Source organism: Mustela nivalis (genome assembly GCF_964662115.1).
Source record: "Mustela nivalis genome assembly, chromosome: 10".
NCBI lineage: Eukaryota > Metazoa > Chordata > Mammalia > Carnivora > Mustelidae > Mustela > Mustela nivalis.
This window is the reverse complement of record NC_139029.1, coordinates 21,879,717-21,898,840: the sequence shown is the minus strand read 5'-3', so window position 1 is coordinate 21,898,840 and position 19,124 is coordinate 21,879,717. Positions and strand designations below refer to the sequence as shown.

Below are 19,124 nucleotides of genomic sequence, written 5' to 3'. Positions count from 1 at the left end.
TTGGTGGCCCCACTTCCCTGGTAAATGACAAGACGGTGGAGGTTGTCCCCGAAAGGGCCTTCCTAAGGTGGACCATCAGGTGGTTGATGTGGGCAGGCCTCACCGAGAAGGCATATTTTGAGCTGACTGAGCTCATGAGGACGGACCCTTCCTGCTGATTGTGGGACCCTAAGTGCCCAGATTAGTGCCCGCCACACAGTGGGAGCTTCCTGAATCCTGCTTCTTGATCAGGTAGGTGCTGACCAAGGTGGAGGCGGGCAAGAAGGCTCCCCTCAGAGGCGGGGACAGCATGGGGCAGGCCTGAGCGTGCCCTACCGTCCCCAGCACCGAGAGGGGCTAACTGTGGGGGAGCAGGAGAGGAGGGTGGGCCGCTGGGGGAGCAGGCCGCTGAGTCTAGAAATGGGGCCTCAGTGGGTGGTCCTGCTCTGAGGCACCAGCTTGGGGACAGGAATAAATGAGCAGTGTGAGGCAGGATAGCCAGCAAAGGGTGACGCTCGAAGGCAGGTGGCTGGGGTTGACAGGGTAGTGACGGGGGCGTCCCATCCCCGGGCTGAGGAGGGGTCTCGGCGGAGGCCACATGGTGGGCAGCTGTTTCGTGCTCCCCCAACGGGGACTGGCAGGAGTGACAGGGGCAGGAACTGGGCTGGCGGGAGAAGGCGGCGGGTGGGAGAGTTGTCTGGCCGGGCAGGCCACCAGACCTTTCCGTGCCTGGGGAGGAAGCTGGGCCCTGCCAAGCCATCCCGTTTGTGGCGAGGAGGGCTGTGCAGGGCCTGCCAGTTCCCCTCAGGCTCTTGGGTGGTTCCAGTCTGTTCTGCGTGTCCCTCTGTCTGCCCGTGAGCTTCCTCCGGGACGAACTTTCCAGTGGGCTCTCTGCAGAATGAAGGGGCCCAGGAGTTTCACAGACCGGAGAGTGGCAGGAATGGGGGTACAGAAAGAACGTGCTACTTCTAATCCTAAAAGTGCCCTGGGGGCAACTGGGCGGCTCAGTCGGTGGAGCGTCCGGCTCTTGGTTTTGGCTCAGGGTCGTGGGATGGAGGCCCGCATGGGGCTCCGTGCTTGGTGGGGGGGTCTGCTTGAGACTCCCTCCCTCTGCCTCCAGCCCCCCAATAAATGCATCTTAAGAAAAAGTACTCTGAGTTTATCATAGTAAACTTGGAAAACAGAGGCAGGTCCTGAGAAAAAAATGAAAAACTGTCATCCCGCCACCCAGAGAAGTCTCTGGAAAGCTTTAGTAGGATTCGGTGTGAAGAAGTTCACTTTGGTGGGGAGTTCCTTGAAGCAGGGTCATGTTCCATATTTCTTTTTTGTAACCTATTTTCTAAACTTAATGATGGTAATGGCATGAAAGCCAGTGTTTACTGAGCAGTTGGTTAATGGCGGGGCGGGGGGTGTCTCTGCGAGGTGGGGATTTTCTTTGTTTACCAAGGAAACAGTCTGAGAGAGCTAAGGACCTGCCCCAGGTCACCCAGGTCTGAGACATGGACCCGTGCACTGGATCTCAACAGTGCAGGCTCGGGGCCTCCCGAGGGCAGTGCGAGCCTCTCCACGGGTCCAAGGTAGTCTTTGAATCAAGTAGAAAATGAAAGCCTTTGTTATCCAGTCCTGCCTTTTTTTTTTTTTTTTAAAGATTTTATTTATTTATTTGACAGAGAGAGATCACAGTAGGCAGAGAGGCAGAGAGAGAGAGAGAGAGGGAAGCAGGCTCCCCGCCGAGCAGAGAGCCCGACGCGGGACTCGACCCCAGGACCCTGAGATCATGACCCGAGCTGAAGGCAGCGGCCTAACCCACTGAGCCACCCAGGTGCCCCTCCAGTCCTGCCTTTTAATGAGTGGATTGAAGAGAGCGTGGGTTTGTGGAAACACCATTATTGACAGCCGTGTAATATTCCATGCCGTGGTTTCGCCTCAACTTACCAAAATAGTCGTCTTGTTGGGAATGGTGCTATTTCCAATTTTTTTTTTTTTTTTTTCAAACATTGCCTTGGATCCCTTCGACCCCAGGGCCGGATGCCTGGCTGCCCAGTGTCAGAATCAGAAAGGACCTTAGAGCACCAGGTTCCACTGTTGGTCTTGCAAAGGAGGCAGGAGGAGAAGGGAGAACAGGGCTCCTCCGGCTCACGGAAGCCGTCTGGTGTCCAGGCTGTGGGTGCGAGTGGGGACCGGCTTGCTCCCCGTGGAGCCCAGGGTGGGTGTGGACGGGGGTAGTGCTGCCCCGGGGCAAGGGGGAGTCCCGGGAGGTGGCGGGAGCAGGGGATGGGTAGTGGACTAGGCGAGGAACTAACTGATTGTGGAGTTCGGATGTGGGGTGGGGAGGGCTCGGCTGCTCGGATGCCCAGCACTTGGCTGAGCCGGGATGGGCCCACGGGGGTGTTTCCTGCCCTCTGAGCTGCCCTCGTGGGAGACTGGAGCTGGGTGTCTGGAAGAAGGGAAGGTGTGTCTGCGACAGTGTGTGCCTCTGGGCCTTGCTGTCAGGTTCAGCGTGGGCCTTCTCTGCCCCTCCTCACTGCTCCTGTCCAGCACTGAGGCCCTGTGCCCCCTTCCCCAGCAGATGCCGCCTTCGTGCCCCTCACCCTTCCAGCAGCCAGTGAATGTGGTGGGTGCTGGGTTCCCAGCCGGGGCAGCTGTGAACGGGTGGGGGCTGGGGACCGAGGCGTCCCCCCTTCCCCGTCCTGGCTCTCCATTGTGTTGCCCCCTTGGCTGTCCCGCTGCCCAGAGCCTGGCCTGGCCCACATTCCTGCGGTGACACTCTGGGTCTCCGGGTTGGAGCTGGTGAGCGTGAGGGGCACCGAGTTCTCACAGGACTCAGGGCCTTTTGGGGACAGGGACTGGTGGGGATGGAGCCTGTGGGGATCCAGAGGGCGCTGCCGAGACCACCCTGCTTCCCTGAGCTAATGATGACTGGCCCTGGACAAATCCCTTCACTTCCCTGAGTGCCGCCTGGCAGGCTCATTTCCTGCCACCCACCTCTCTAGTCCTAGGATGATGCAAGTCTCCCCTCTCTGGGCCTCAGTTTTCACATCTGTAGGAAAGAAGAGTGGAACCCAGTGAGCACTCAGGCCTGGTTTAGCCTGGAGGTGAGGACTGAGGAGGGGAACCGGCCAGGATAAGGCTGACAAATGAGTATGGTACTCCACCTCTGTAATTAGTGTCCCTGTTTAACCAAAGAGAGGCTCAGAGAGGTTAAGTAATTGCCCAGAGTCACCCAGCAAGTAAGCCGAGCTGAACTTGAACCCAAGAGTGTGTGAATCTAGAGCTGGGCTCCCAACCGCCGCTCACATTGCCCCCAGTCACCAAGAGAGCGGCGCCTGAGTCTGGCTCACGCAGGGAAGGAAGCTTGGGTAGAATTAATTATTCCTGGTTTTATTCTTAGCTTATGCAGCATGATTAGCAGTGCACAGGGGTGCTGGGCTCCGGGCCCCCTGCCAGCTGACCTAATTTGTGCGTCTGTGTCTGTAACCCGCCCTTTCTCCCAGCTCATCCAACCTCTCTTTTTCTGTCTGCACTCTCCCCTGCTGTGTGGCCTTGGCAATGCCTCTTAACCTCTCTGGGCAGCCTCGTCTGTGGCATGGGTGTAATCATCCTGATTCTGTCTTCCAGGGTGAGGATGGTAAGGGACAAAGGAGACAAAATCTTCAGAAAGGATAATAGAAAGATTAGCATAGAATTAACGATAATTGCGCTGTGTTGATTTATTCGGCACTGCACCATGGGTCCTGTGCTCAGTCTGTTACCCGGATGATCCTATTTGATGCTCACAGCAACTGTAGGAAAGTGACACACTATTGTCAGCACCCCCATTTTACAGATGAGAAAGCTGAGGTGAGAGGTTCAGAGGCTTGCCTGTTGTCCCCCGAGTAGAAAGGGAGGAGCTGATACATTCTGGCTTAACCTCTGTGCTGTCCTGTTTTTCAGAGAAGGCTCGTGATGGGTGAGGGCAGGTGATAGGTGCGGGGCAGAAGCAACCCCAGACTTCTCTGGTCCGGGATGGGGGGGTGACGTGGGGGGGGGGTGCAGAGGAAGGCTCCCTGGCTTTTTCCCTGAATGCGTGCCCTGGTCCTGCCCTCGGAGTGAGTGGCTGCAGACTGCGGATGTGAGCAGACATCCCAGAAGTCCAGCTGATTTGGGTCCCTCACCCCGCCTGGCTGCTCTAAGACTCTGGAGGGGGTGGGTGGGGGTGAGTCGTGGAGGGGGAGGCCCTCCGATGGCGGTGGGAGTGTGTGGTGCCTCTTTGGGGTAAAGCTGTGGGCCAAGGTGGGTGGTGGGGAGGGGACAGCGAGGAAGAATGGCAGGGGTGTGGCAGCTCTGGGAAAGGGGGTCGTGTTTCACCCCAGTGTTGTGTGTACTTGTTTGTACCCACAAGGAGAGCACGTGTGGCACACGTGTGTGTGTGAAGGAGACCGAGGGGTGCAGTTATCAGGGGCCTGCTGGTACGGCATCGGCAGCAGGATATACAAGGGTGCAGTGGGTCCTCTTTGGGGTGTGTGGCTGGGGCAGCTCGGGGAGCACACAGTGTGTTTGCTGTGCATTGGGGCGTGTGGACAGTGCCCAGACATGGGTGTGTATGAACAGTTGGGGGGGGGTGAGTTCCAAACTGTGACCACACAGGGAGGGAGTGGGGCTGGGGGCGCAGGCGGAGGCCGGGCAGTGAGTTGGGGAGTCCAGACCTTCTCCCACTGCTGCTCCTGGAGCCTCGGGGTGGGAAGCAGGAGAGTCATGGTTTCTGCACCGGCCTACTGCACGGCCGGCGGTGGGGTGGGTGTGCCGGGTGGGTGTGCCACACGTGTGCAAGAGCAGAGCTTGGTTACAGCTCGTGAGGTCTGTGTGTCTGCGTGGGGAACGTGTGCAGGGATGTGTGATTCAGGGAACAGACTCGGACATGGGGATGGCTTGGCATCCCCACGGTGGTGGGGAGCCGCTCTGTGGTTCCATGTTGCTGGAGCTTGTGTGGACCGGGTTGTCTGTGAGTGGAGGGGGTCGGTGAACGTGGCTCATGATCGTGTGTGTGCCGGCCCTGTGTGTGCAGCTGCGTGTGTCTGTGGGGCACAGCAGAGGAGGCAGCCTGGATTGCTTGCTGGCTGCAGCGGGGGCCTGTTAGGCCTGTGGACGTGGGGTGCAGTGAGGGGCAGGGTCAGGCCATGGGTTCCTGGGGCCTTGGGGGTCCTGGGGCCTTCGGAGTCAGTGCTCCTTTAAGGGAAAGGCTTGGATAATTATGCTAATTATGCATGGAATTATGCAAATGGAGAGGTCGTTTAGGGGTTGAAGGCTGTTGTCCCCATCCTCCTCTGGCACTTTGTGACTTCGGAGGCTTTCCCTGCTGCCTCCCAGGCTCAGTCCCCTGCAGCCATCTCTCCTCTCCTCTCTCCTCTCGTTCCTCCTGATCCTGCGGGAGCTGCAGCCACCCGCACCCCTGCAGCATTCCTGGGGGGGTCCCCACTGAGCCCCTGCACCCCGGCTGGCCCAGGGAGGGGTCAGACTGGCACTCAGCTGGCTTTGGGGGGAGGGCTGGGCAAGATGGCATCCTGGACCCCACCCCTCACCCCCACAGGTGTCCCCCTGTGTTAAGCTTTCAGGGGTGACTGGGCTGTTGGCCGTCCCTCCTTCCGTCTCATCTGGGGGCTGCTTATTATTCAGAAAGGAGGTTCTCTTGGATGCAGGTTTGGAAAATCACTGAGGTGGCCCCTTCCCCAGCTTTGCCTGATGAGCGTGAGGCTAAATTAAGATGTGAGAGAGTTCTTTCCCTCTGCCTCCCACTCTCGCCTTCTCTGCTTTCTCTCCCTCACCGAGTCCTCCCTGCGCCGCTCCCACCCCGTCTCCCCCCTCCACGCGCCCCTCTGACCCCTGGCTTCCCTCTGTCCTGCATCTCCGCGCCCCTGCCCCCCCCCCAACGCCCCGCATCCTCTCTGTTCTTCCATGATCTTTCCTCTCCTGCCCCCACCACATCTCTGTAGGGAGCTGGAGCTCCTGGTCCTTAGCATGGAGGAGCTGGTCGCCATGGTAACGGTTGTCATGTGGATGGCTACTGAGCTGGGGATGAATAGTATCTAGGTGAGAGGTACCTGAGTGGAGGCTGGTGGCTTCACAGGAGGCTCCATGCTTGTCTCTGAGCCTCAGAGCGGCACCCTGTGGGCCCACCAGTGCCTGCCCCCTGCCCCCCACACCCCGTGCCTGCACCTGTTTGTACCCAAAGGCACGCCAACACGAAATGCCTCTCCGCGGCTGCCTCTGGGTGCGTGTGTATCAGGGCGTGTCTCTGTGCATTTTCTGTCTCTGGATGTGTCATTTCAAGAGTCTGTGGCTCTGGGGGGCGTCTTTGGATTTGTGCAGGCCCTTCCGGGAGTTATCACGGGCTGTTGTGAGGCATTGGTCACCGAGGAATCATGTGGACTCCCTGTTTTGGCGTTCACATTTCCTCCAGTGTGGGGGTCCTCAGCGACCTCAGACCTCTTAGAACCCCTCCTCCAAGCTAGAGGTCTCTCAGCTACTCCCTGGCCTTTCTGGAAGGAGGGAAGGACCGGGAAGGTGGCTCCATCCACAAGTGGGAGTCTAGATCGCTGGTCCCTGCTCAGTCCCCATCCTGCTGTGTGGCCCTGAGCAGGAATCGCACACCTCTGGCTCCTGGCTGCTTGCCTAAGAATTGCGCAGAATGTCTCCAAGGGACTTCAGCGTGGCTGGTCTGGCGTGAAGAGGCTAGCAGTGCGGAGAGCCTTCCGCCTCCCTCCTCTGGGGTCCTGGGATTCACTCTTCCAGGCAGTGGGGGCAGAGATGGGGGCTGGGGCAAGTCGGGTGAGAGCTGCTCTGAGCTCCTGGAATGTCTAAAACCAAGAAAGACCCAGCAATTAGTCACGGGAGCAATTACACTAATTGTTCCACTCCATGACTCACTGGTAGCAAGTAAATACTGATTAATTCATTACTTGGCGTGTGTGTGTGTGTGTGTGTGTGGTAACAGGGGTGGGGTGGAGGGGATCTCCTGGCTCGTTGCCTTGGCCTCCTGCCCTGGCGGGCCTGGGTCGGGCTGTGGAGCAGGTGGTCAGGGCTGAGGCAGGAAGCCAGGTTTGGGGGCCTTGCCCTAGCTGCATGCGATCCCCAGAAGGGGGCCCGTCAGGTGGGTGGGGTTGTGAGAGGCCGAGCTCCACACGCAGTGCTGACCCGGTCCCCCTCTGGCTCGCACCCCTCTTGTGGCTCCCCTCATCGGGCAGATGGTGTAGCTGCCTGGACTCTTCCTCAGATCAGCGCTCACGGTCATCTGACCTGCGGTCAGGATGAAAAGTAACCTCTTTCCAGGAGGAAGCTGTTCGTGGGTCTGCCAGAGCCTCCCATGATGGGGCTTCCCCTGCTGCACCTCCAGCCCCTCCTCCTCCACCCCTGCCCCAGCCATTAGTCCTGTCTTCCAGCCCAAGTGTCCCTTAACAGACACTTCCTGAATACCTACTGTGTGCTGGGCAAGGTCCTGCCGCTGTCCGTCGGTGGGGTGGGCAGCCGCCGAGTGAGGGCACAGGCAAGCAGTAGTGCTAAGTGTGAATTCAGAAGCCCAGGGGACTCTGGGGGGCTTCTCGGCAGAAGTGATAAGGGCGGAGAGGTTAGCTGGCCGGACGCCGGAGGGTGAGGGGCTGGGGAGGAAACGTGTTCTGGGTGGAAGGAACAGCACGAGTGACAAGAGAGATCAGGCGTATTCCAAGAACCGTAAGCTGCCGGCGGGCTGGAGTCCAGCAAGTGGAGGGGTGCAGGGTGCAGAGGGACCTTGGATGAGGCTGGAGGGCAGGCAGGGCCAGTCCTGGGAGCCCAGGCTGTACCTCCTCACCTTGGAGCCTGTGCTCACTCCCTTCCTTCTGCTGGAGACGCCTTCTCGCCTTCTCTCTGTTGGGTTGTTGCGGTTGGAAGTGCCGATGCTCCAGATCTGGGCCCCAGGCGTCCGTCTCCCTTTGCTTGGGCGATCTCCCTGGGGGTAGGGACTGCCTGGGCCCAGCCTGGAATCGGGGTCAAAGGTATGGCAGAAGGTGGGGCCTGCCCCTGAGGGTGTGGGGGGGCCCTCCTGCTTTGCTTGCCCTTGCGCTGGCTCTCACACTGTGCAGGGTTGCAATGGGGAGGGACGGAGGGACGGCCCCAGCTCCAGACCTCCTCAGGTTCTGACACCAGGAGGAGTCTTAGGCCAGGTGAGCTGGACCCTTCGAGAAATCCCTCTTACCCCTTCTGACCCTGTGGAAGTGGAAGTGGCCTTGGGGCCCTGAGCTAACACAGGCATTGAGATCCTTTGTGGAAAGGTGTGCCAACTTCTTGTTTTGGGGAAGGGCCAGGGCCAGGGCTAGAGCCGGCATTCCCCTCTCTCCCCACCCCTGCCTCAGCCACCCTTACCCAAGGTACTTCCCTCTCAAAGCCCCAAATCTCCCCAAACCCCATGTCTGTGTGATGGGACTAATTGCACTGCCTTTGGGATTGTGGGGTCTCAAACTTCGGGTCCCCAGCAGGGTCTGAACCTCACTGTGTCATGTGCTATCTGGTGACTGGGGGCGGCCGTGTGGGCCTCAGCTCCCCCGTCTGCGGAATGGCGGCCCGTCTCTGCTCTTGAGGACTGGGTCGGCTGTCTGTGACAGGCACTTTGAGGGTGGCTCTGATGACAGCGGCCACACTGAGAGTCAGGCTACTCTGTGCAACAGGTGCTCGACGCTGCCCCTGTGTTAGCCCACTGCGTGCTCACACCTGTGTTAGCCCACTCTGCGTGCTCACACCCGCATTAGCTCACTGTGTGCTCACACCCACGTTAGCCCGCTGTGTGCTCACAACCACGTTAGCCCGCTGTGTGCACACACCCATGTTAGCTCACTCTGCATGCTCACACCTGTGTTAGCCCACTCTGCGTGCTCACACCCACGTTAGTCCACTGTGTGCTCACACCCACATTGGCCTGCTGTGTGCTCACACCCACGTTAGCCCAGTGTGTGCTAATACCCACGTTAGCCCGCTGTGTACTCACACCCACGTTAGCCCACTCTTTGTGCTCACACCCGCGTTAGCCCGCTGTGTGCTCACACCCGCGTTAGCCTGCTGTGTGCTTACACCCACATTAGCCCACTCTGCATGCTCACACCCACATTAGCCCGCTGCGTGCTCACAGCATCCCAAGAAGGTGGGCACTGTTTGCTTATGTGTAATGAGTAAACTGAGGCAGGGAGAGACCAAATAACTCTCCCCAGGTTACCCACACGGTGAGTCCTGGAGCCGGACTCACAGCCAGCCTTCTGGCTCTCAGCCCAGCTCTGCCACCCCTGCAGTTCTGATCAGGGCGTGGGGGAGTGGCCTCGTCCCCAGTGGTGGCCAACTGGCAGGAAGATGGGGCTGCTACCCTGGCCCCCCCGGGCGGGTGTGGGAAGTGATAATCAGGCCCTCCTGGCTCTGTTTGCCCATGGAGTGGCCACGCCCAATGCTGTCCCTCATTGTCACTTGGCCTCTGAGCGTGTCTCTTGTCCCTCCGGGCCCACCCAGGCTGCTGGCCTCAGGTACTGAGCTCTCTGCCTGTCCCTACCCTCCCTAGGCTCAGCGCTGGCGCAGCGAGAACTTCGAGAGGCCCGTGGACCTCGAGGGCTCTGGGGATGACGACTCCTTCCCCGACGATGAGCTGGATGACCTCTACTCGGGGTCGGGCTCGGGTTGTAAGTACCACCCCCACCTCTTCCCCATGTGTGGGCCATGCCCTCCACTTCCATGTGGGGTGGGGGAAAGGGGACGTCAGGCAGGGGAAGCTCCCGGACCCCAGGCCCCAGAAGGGCAGAACGTCCTCCTGGGGCTGGAACCAGGGCCTTGAGACCTCAGAGCTCAGGACTGCCCGCTCCCCACTGTTCTGCTTGCATTCTGCAAGCCCTGCTTGTGACTCTGCAGACCTCCCACCCCTGTCTGGGGTCATGATGCTCCTCAGTGACCCAGGGAACAGTACTGTCCTGACCTCTTGCAGGGACGTAGTAGCCTCATCTGGATTGCAGGGGCCTATCCTTAGCGAGATCACTGGGCTGACTCCGCTTGGGTCAGGTGCCTCTCCCATCCAATCACCAGGGGCCCAGGGCAGTTTCAGGGTGCGACGGAAAAGGGCAGAGGCCTCCACTGTGCCTGGGAGTCCGGTTCTGTGGCCTGTCCCTGGGGAAGGCCAACAGAGTGGTGCGAGGGGAGGGAGGACCTGAGTTCGAATTCCGGCTTTGCCACCCAGTGGCCGTACCTGCTGCAGCCTCTCCCCCTCACTGGGGCCCTGTGTTCTCACCTGGGAATGATGAGACTAAATATGCCTTCTTCTCAGCGCCTCTGGAAGGCTTCAGCATAAGATGTCAGGGCCTGGAACAGAAAAGGAGCTCAGGAAATGGTGGTGAAAAGGGCTGTGTGCTCAGGGTGCCCGGCTGGCTTGGTTGGTGATACCTGTGCCTCTTGATCTGGGGTTGTGAGTTTGAGCCTCACACTGGGTGTAGAGATTATTTAAAAAACAAAAAGGAGTCCGTGCTGAGATTGGGCCCAGGGAGGGGACAGGACTGCCCGCTGGGATGTAGGAAGTCTGCGAGCCATGGCCCCGGTCTCCCGTGGTCCCCTGCCTCAGGTTTCCCTGCTTTTGCTTCCTCCGCGTAAGCCTCTTGCAAGTTAATCTTGGTAAAATCCACCTCGGCTGGGTCAGGTCTCTCCTGAATCTCTCCGGCCACTCTCTACCCCTCCTGTCTCTGTCTGGTCAGGCAGCCCTTCTTTTTGTCCGTTTCTCCTCATTTCCTCCCGGGCCCCTTCATGTGTCCTGGCTCAGAGACAGCCAGGGTGCCCTGGGATTCCCCTGCAGGAGGGGCGCCTTCTCCTCCTTGCTGTCTCCCTGTGGCCTGAGCCTCTGGGGGAGCTGTGGCTGTGCCCACCCCACCATGCTCATGGTAAGGGTACCCAGGTCTGGCTTTTCCCAGAATGCCACTCCCTGCTGGCCCCCAGTCTTTAGCAAGGGCTAAACGCCCTGTAGGGATTTAGTTGCCACTGGTCTGGGTTCAGCCTGCCAGAAGGTCCAGGCTGGGTGGTTTGGGAATAATCAGAAAAGGCTTCCTAGAAGAGGTGCCCCCCTAGAAGAAATTCTGGCCAGGCAGAGAGGACTTAGGGAAGAGCCACCAGCCGACTAGTAACCTATGGCCAGGTTGTGCCTTCCCTCTTTCCGTCATCTTGTCCTGGGAAAATTAAGTAAAGTGAGGGTTGGGAGCCCCCCCCCACCCCACCAATTTGATGGCCATTGCTTACCTGGGACCCTCGAACCCCTCGTGAGCACCCAGCTCCCTAGCTCTCTCCTCTCCCCTGCCTCCTCAGACTTTGAGCAGGAGTCGGGCATTGAGACAGCCATGCGGTTCAGCCCAGACGTGGCCATGGCGGTGTCGACCACGCCCGCAGTGCTGCCCACCGTGGACATCCAGCCTGTGGGCACCCCGTTGGAAGAGCTCCCTTCTGGGCACCCCACCCCAGAGCCAGCCACTAGCCCCCCCGTGGTGACAGAGGTACCAGAAGAACCCAGCCAGAGAGCCACGACCATCTCCACTCCCACGGCTACCACAGCTGCTACGACTGCGGGGGCCCTAACTGTGGCCACGGTGCCTGCCACGGTGGCCACTGCCGCCCCCAGCCTCCCCGCGGCCCCCCCTTCCGCGGCCACCACCTCCGTCATAAGGACCACCGGTTTGCGGAGGCTTCTGCCTCTTCCATTGACCACGGCAGTCACAGCCCGGGCCACCACTCCAGCGGCACCCGCACCTCCCACCACGGTGGCTGTCTTGGACACAGAGGCCCCGACACCTAGGATGGTCAGCACAGCTACCTCCAGGCCAAGGGCCCTTCCCAGGCCAGCTACCACCCAGGAGCCTGACATCCCCGAGAAGAGCACCTTGCCCCTGGGGACCACTGCCCCTGGACCCACAGAGGTGGCTCAGGTGAGCAGGTGGGGAGAGGAGGGAGGGTCAGGGCCTGGGGGGAGGGTTTGGGGATGGAGAGGGTGAGAGAGGCATGAGGCCAGAGGGCTGAGGCTGAGAGTGAGTCCCGGGATGGGGACAGAGGTCAAGGGGCCGGGGATGGAAAGGAGACCAGGATACTGGGACCAGATATGGATGGGGAAAGGAGTGGGTGAAGCGTGGCGGCGGCGGGGAGGGCCAGGGGCCTGCGGGTTGAGGTGAGCATTGCGGCGTGGGGTTCTCCCACTGCCCTTGGGAGCCCCATGACCTCAGGAAGTCACCAGTCCTCTCTGTACATCTGTTCCCTGTTCCCTCATCTGCCAGGAGGAGGAAACAGTAGGATGCGAACAGTAGCATGGTGGGAATTGTCCAGTGCCTGGAACAGTGCCTGGCAGTAGTAAACCCACCAGAAGTTTCCCTGTTGTCATTGTCACCACTGTCGCTGTCGCTGTTAGTCTGAGGGTGACTGAGAGGGAGACTGCGGGAGAGGAGAACCTGTAGTCCACGCGTGCAGCCTGTTGCCCGGGGGCCCCCTGCCAGCCCTCAGCCCGCACCCACACCTGTCCCTCGGGGCGGCACTGCCTCTTCCTCCCGTGACAGAGACGGCTTAGTGGGTCACTGCCAGGTCGGGATCTGAGACCTGCAATAGGCTGGGGTGCGCGTGTGGTGGTGGGGAACAGTTAGGGGTGGGGGATGAAGGGTTCAGGGGAAGAGGGTGAAGATGTCAGGGAGGTGGGGATGCATAGGATCAAGGAATTGGGAGAAGTCGCCAGGTCCCTGCTGGGTACCAGGGGCACGTGGGGCAGGCGGGGGGAGGTAGCAGCTCCAACCCAGGTGCAGAAGCCCTTTGTCAAGCAGAAGAGGGCCTTTAGGGGGCTGAGCTGCTGGCAGGTCCAGGCCAGCCCCAGCTGGATGCGAGCCTTGCCCTCAGCACCCCTCAACTCCCGGGGCAGCCTGGTGTCCCATGGTTTCAGCTAGGCAGGAAGGGTAGAGAAAGCAGAACACCAGGCCCAGCTCTCCTTACTCACCCGGGGGACATCTGAGCCCTGGTCCTGCTTCCACACAGTGGGAGCCCCTGGGCTGCTCTCCGGGACACACCTCCAGGGGGCATGGTGCCCTGCAGGGGTGCTCTTGTGCTGACCCCTCCACCCCCAGGCCGAGGTACTCCCTCTGCCCCAGGTACACGGGCAGTGGCCCAGGCTGCTTCGAGCAGCCCCCAGACAGCAGTTTGACACAGTCCCCCAAGGATGATCACTATGGCGGCAAGAGGGAGATGGGACAGAGGGCTGGGGACAGGATGTGGCTTGGGGAGGGAGGCAGGGTAGTGTGGTGGTCACAGACACAGCCAAGGGAGCTGGAGACAGCGGGATTTTTGTTCTGTTTCCACTGCTTCCTAGCTGTGTGTCCTTGGCAAGTCACTTTGCTTCTCTGAGCCTTTTTTCAGCTCTGTAAATTAGGGGCAATAATATCTCCTTTGGGAGATGTCGTGAGGGCCAAATGCCTATAACATGTTTTAGCACCGTGCCTGGCGCGTGGCGAGTGCTTCATAAATGTCAGGCCCACTGAGGATGGGAGGGTCATGTGTGGGGGAGGAGGGTGGGCTGCGGGGAGGGTGGGTGCGGGGAGGCTCAGCTCCCGGGCTCATGCCACGCTCCCCACAGACCCCAACTCCGGAGTCCGTCCTGACCACGATCCGGGATGAGCCTGAGGTGCCTGTGAGTGGGGGGCCCAGCGGGGACTTTGAGCTGCCAGAGGAGGAGACCACACAGCCAGACACAGCCAATGAGGTGGTGGCCGTGGGTGGGGCCGCCGCCAAGCCATCAGCTCCACCTGGGGCGCTGCCCAAGGGTGCACGCCCAGGCCCCGGCCTCCTGGACAACGCCATCGACTCAGGCAGCTCAGCGGCTCAGCTGCCCCAGAGAAGCATCCTGGAGCGGAAGGAGGTGCTCGTAGGTGAGGCTTGGGGCCCGGGAAGAGCCCAGAGTGAGGCAGCTGGTCCAGCCTCAGTTTGACCTCTAGGAACCCAAGAAGAGGTCTGGGTATGGGTTTCTAGGAGCCCCGTTTCCTAGGGAGGGAAAGGTGGGAACTTAGCCCCCAGACCCACCCTCTAGGTCATCCTTTGACCTTCCCCTGTCCCAGGGTCTGACCTTGATGCTTGCTTCCCTGGGCCGTGCTGGTTGACCCTTCTGGGCCTTGGTCCTTGAGCCCTGATCTCTGACTCTATCCTTTGGCTTGACCTGCCCCCAGCCTTGCCGCCCCAAGGACCTGCCTTGGCTGAGTCTACAGTCTCTGGACTCGTGTTCCAGACTCTGCTCCCCGCTCAGGAGCCGCATGGCCCTGGTGCGGGTCTTCCAGCTCTCCAGCCTCCCTTGTCCTCGTCCATAGAAGGGAGGGGCGAGTGTCATTCTGCTCTTCACCGGTTCTCACTGCACATCTGCTCCTAAGTTAACTTTTTATTACTTTTTTTTAAAAGCAAGCTCTGGGCCCTTCCATAGTTGGGATGTATCATAGTTCAGCTGCCGCAGTTTTTTGCTCTCCTAACGTCTATAAAATGTGGGCTCGTCCATGACTGGTGGCGTCTCACACTCTCTTGGAGCGTGTGTGGGGTTTTGAGTGCGCAGGCAGGAGCCTGGAAGGGAGCCAGGCCCGAGCAAGCAGCTGTGAGGCCCGGCCCCCAGCCTCAGATTCAAGGCTCTGGGCCCCCCTCCCCATGCCCAAAGCTCCTCCCGCCCTGTCTTCAGCCCTTGACCTCTGCCTTCTTCCTCCACAGCTGTGATTGTAGGTGGGGTGGTGGGCGCCCTGTTCGCTGCCTTCCTGGTCACCTTACTCATCTACCGCATGAAAAAGAAGGACGAGGGAAGCTACACCTTGGAGGAGCCCAAGCAGGCGAGCGTCACGTACCAGAAGCCCGACAAGCAGGAGGAGTTCTACGCCTAGCGGAGCCACAGTGCCTCCCGCAGCTCAGCAGCGCCCCCTGCCTAGCCCCCGGCCCGGCCCTACCAGCCCTGGCCCAGGACTGGGCCTGGAAGGAAGCCCGGCCTCAGTTCATCTCTGCCCGCCCTCCTGAGGTCTGCCCAGACTGCCAGCCTCACAGAGACCTCACCCGAGGGGCAGGGGGCAGCGCCATCGGCTCTGACTGTGCCCTTACGAGCTCATCTCTCGTTTCCTCCTTCCCATCGGCCTGCAGCGGGACCTTGTGTCAGACGGACAGGAGGAAGGAGGCTGCGGATTGGCTGCCGGCGGGAGGGGCGGGGCTTGACAGGGGCTCGAGCCCCACCCCGGCCCCACGGGGCTGGCCCACGTCTCCTTCTGGAGCCTGACAGGCGCTCAGGCCGGTTTCCAGGACGAGCACTGGGCCGGATCAGCCCTAAAAATCACTAAGAAGCGGCAGCCTCTTGCCACTGTCCCAGGGCTCCTCTCTGCCAGGGAGAGAGGGTACCTGTTGCCACCAGCCTGTTCTGTCCTAGCCTCTCTGGGGCTGTGGGGTCCTTCTCCCCTCACCCTGCCCTGTATGCCCATACCACAGGCCTCCCCTTCGTCCCCATCTGCCCCTGAGGAACTGACTTCCTGAGAGTACCCTGGGGGCCCCTGGCAAGGACAGGCGGGGCTACTCAGTCTGCCCTCTTGCCAGTGGGCTCTGCCCAGACACCATCTCCTGCACGGTCACATCATGTCACACACAAGCACGCAGTGACAGAAGCCTACTCGATCCTGCTGCCCAGTGCAGACCTGTCACAGACACGCACGTTCTTCCAAAGACGCTGATTCTCCCGTGTCTCTCACAGTCCCCTAAGGCTTATGACGATGGGAGTCACCAGATGCCATCACCTGATGGTGACCGTGCGGCCTGCCCCTCTCCCCAACATACACTGTGGCACCACGCGTGTTGTCTCCAGCTTTCAGGTTCCCTGGAGATGGTGGAGGCAAGCTGGAGCAGTCAGCCCATATTGGGTCCCCTGAGTTGCCCTGTCACACTCAGTCCTTCACCACGACACCAACACCAACCTTGACCCGTCAGACACAACCCCATGTGGATGCCCAGGCTCGCCCCACACGGCCCCAAGCTCGCACCCTGGAATAAAGGGTGGCACGGTGGGTATGTGGCCACAAGCCCCCCGGGGCCCTGCACACCTGGGAAGCTCGCCCCCCTTCCCGCTATCACTCGCCAGGGGGTTAGTCCAGGGCCAGCACCCCTGCTCGCCAGGAGCCTTGCTAAGGAGGGCAGGCTGGTTCTTGGAATGTGGCCCCAGGCTGGGGAAGGGGCTGGGGTCTCCTAGGACCACAAGCCCTGGGCAGGGAGGGGCGTGTGGCCTGGCTCCTGGTCTCCTCATGTCCCCCTTCTGCTCTGAGCTAGGGGCTGACTCTGCCTCCCAGGACACAAGTCCCCAAAGTGCCTGCGAGGGTGGGCCCTGCTGCCCGGGGCCTCCTGCACCCTCTCCCCCACCCACCGGCCTCTCCAGTCCCACCGTGGTCCCTCCCTGGGGCCCTCCCCGTGCACACTGACCCCCTCATTGGCCAGACCACCTGCTGGTTCTCCTGGGTGTGGTTGCACGAGCCGCACCAGCAGGGAACAGTCCATCCAGACTCACAGCCCCAGGCCGGGGTGCTGCAGGCCTCAGCCTGCCTCCCCCTTCTTTGTTACCCTTATGGGGGTAGGGGGCTGCCTCTGTAGATATTTTAAATGTGGGGCCACACATCTCCTTTGGGGAGGCTGTGCTTGGTTGGGGGCTCACCAGGCCACGGGGTGGGATCTGAGTTGTGGTTGGCTGGCACTCACCCCCACCCATCACCTTCAGCCCGGATTAAAGTCAGGAACCCAGCTTTTATTTCTGTTCCCTTTTCACGACTCCCTGGCAGCAGATTTATGCAGGGGGAGGAGGAGGGGTGCCTGAGCTTCTAGGGAACTTCTCCCCGTCTTTTGCTACCATCCTGCTTCCAGGTCAGGCCTCTGTCTTTTAGAGCCAGTGTCACCCTGGGTAGGGCCTGGAAGCTTGTGAGGAAGCCAGCCTTGGAAGGCGGCAGGAGTGAGGGGAGGCACCCTGGGCCCATGATTTGTTAAGGTGAGGTGACCTGGCCTCTGTTGTCCCCAGAGCAGAAGGGCTGGGGGGAGGGCGAGACCACCACCCTGGGCTCCCTCTACCCTGCTCCCGGGAGGGGGGGGGCGGCTACTGTCTTGGGGCCGGCAGCTCTGGTGACGAGGCCTGGGCAGGCCAAGGCTGAGAAGCCAGGGAGCATGGAGGAGAGAGGACACGAACCCAGGGATGGTGGGCCCAGGGTTGGAGACCCTGGCGCGGGCCAGGGCCCATAATCGGGTAGGGCCAGGCAAGGATGAGTGAGCTGGGCTCGGTCTGACTAGAATGGGCTCGGAGTGGCCTGCGTGGGTCTAGCCGGGCTCCAGCAGGCCTCACTCCCCACATCCTGTGGGCTGGCTTCTAACTTGGGGCTTTGCCTCCCAGCACTGGCCTCTTCTCTCATTCCTTTGCACTTGAGAGAAGGGGCTGAGGGCCTTGTTCGTGGAGCCCTGGACCCACGACAAAGGCCCAGGCATTATCGGAGCCCTGGACCCACGACAAAGGCCCAGGCATTATCCTCATGAAACTGAATACATTCTGACTGGTCCAAATGCACTCCAGCCGGCCCAGCTTGGGCAGGGCTGGCCAAGAGAGAGGTCGGTTCAGAGGATGAGCTGGAGCTCTCCTCGGTGCAATGTGGGAGCCGGGGCTCTCCCCAGCCTGGGTGCAAGGGGGACATGTCTGGTCAACCCAAGTGTGGTTGGGAGAGGGAGTCCTGCTGGAGCCCTGGCATCTCCTGGAAGCGGGGCAAATTCCCAAGGGGAGGGAGCTGGTGTGGCTTGAGCCTGGGCCTCAGCTGCCAGGGAGAGCGCCTGGGGCCTCCAGAAGTGGGGTTTGGCTCTCCCGGGCTCTGCTTCCCTAGGAGGCCAGAGTGGGGTGCGTCTCCTGGAAGGTTTGTCTCCTTGAGCCCTGCAGGTGGCTGCGTGGTAACCAGGGCTGGATGAGACAGACTGGCGGACAGTGGCCAGACGGCCCCCCACAAGGGTCGGCCAAGCCAGCTGTCCAGGCCTCCAGGCTTGGGCCCAGGGCATGGGATGCAGACCCGGCTGGGCCTCTCAGGTGGGGGCAGGAGCGGCCACCTCCTCCTCTGCTCTCCTGAGTTTCTCCTGACAGCCAGCAGCCTGGACTTGCTTCCTCAGGCCTCCTGCCTGTAAATAGAAGCCCACAAACTGTACAGATTTACAGAGATGCCAAGACCGGGCCCTGGGGTTGCCAGCTCAGGGCCGATGGTTACGGCCTCCACCAGGCGCCTGCTCGGCAGCTCAGTGCACCCGACCCCGGCGTGGCAAACACATGTAAATATATTTCGTAGGCAGTGTGGCTCCAGAGAGCCCCCTGAAGACAGTGTCCCTCCTGTGCGCCCTTTCTCCTGTACAGAAACCCCCTGAGAACCTGACGGGAGTGTGTCCTTCCCTCCCCCAGGCCTTCCCCACCCTTTCTCTCCCCCATAACCTGTTTATTAACCATAACTGTCCTGAGTTCATGGCCAAATCTCTAAGGAGAAGTGGAGGGAAAAGACTGGAAAAAGAGACCCAGGTGCCTGACCCACCGTGGGTGCTTACCTGGCCCAGCCTTGTGAAGGAGCTGTTTGGGGTTTTTCTGTTTCTGGGTTTTTTTTGGTTTGTTTGTTTGTGTTTTTTTGTTTTTGTTTTTGTTTTTTAACACTTCCCGTGCTGTGCCCATTTATAAGAGGAAATAAAATTAAGCTGAAATGATGCAGTGTCGTCAGTGTGAGATAAATATGGATGCTTTGTTGAGGGTGGGGGACAGCCTGTGCCCTCCCCGCCCCCTACCCAGGCCGAGCTACCCTCACCTTCAGGGGGAATTGAGAACCAAGCAAGGGAGATTGCCCGGCAACTCCTCACGGGAACCATTATGGTCAAAGCTGCTGTTGGTTGAGAGTGTTCGGGAAACCACAGAGCTGACTGTGGTAAGGCCAGATGGGGGCTGTGGTTGGGTGGGGGCCACGCTGTGGTGGTGCTGGGGGGCCTGTGGTTCACCCCCAGGGGAAGATCTGGTTTCAGGCCACAAAGAAATAATCTTGGAACCTTGGTCTCAAGGACCAAGGACTCGGACCGACCAAGCCTGGGTGGCTCTGGGGTCAGTAGGCCCGGCT

The 19,124-nt window shown here is 60.5% G+C and overlaps 1 protein-coding gene across 1 annotated transcript in view; it reads left to right on the top strand.

Moving 5' to 3' along the window:
• Nucleotides 1–18,723, top strand: part of SDC3 (syndecan 3) — a 37,710-nt gene extending 18,987 nt beyond the window's left edge. Inside the window, exons 2-5 of the mRNA XM_082687679.1 lie at nt 9,530–9,647; nt 11,305–11,918; nt 13,598–13,889; nt 14,707–18,723. Of these exons, the coding sequence (XP_082543805.1) occupies nt 9,530–9,647; nt 11,305–11,918; nt 13,598–13,889; nt 14,707–14,873 (1,191 nt within the window). The 3' untranslated portion in view covers nt 14,874–18,723. The remainder of the gene's footprint in view (nt 1–9,529; nt 9,648–11,304; nt 11,919–13,597; nt 13,890–14,706) is intronic.
• The last annotated feature ends 401 nt before the right edge of the window (nt 18,724–19,124 follow it).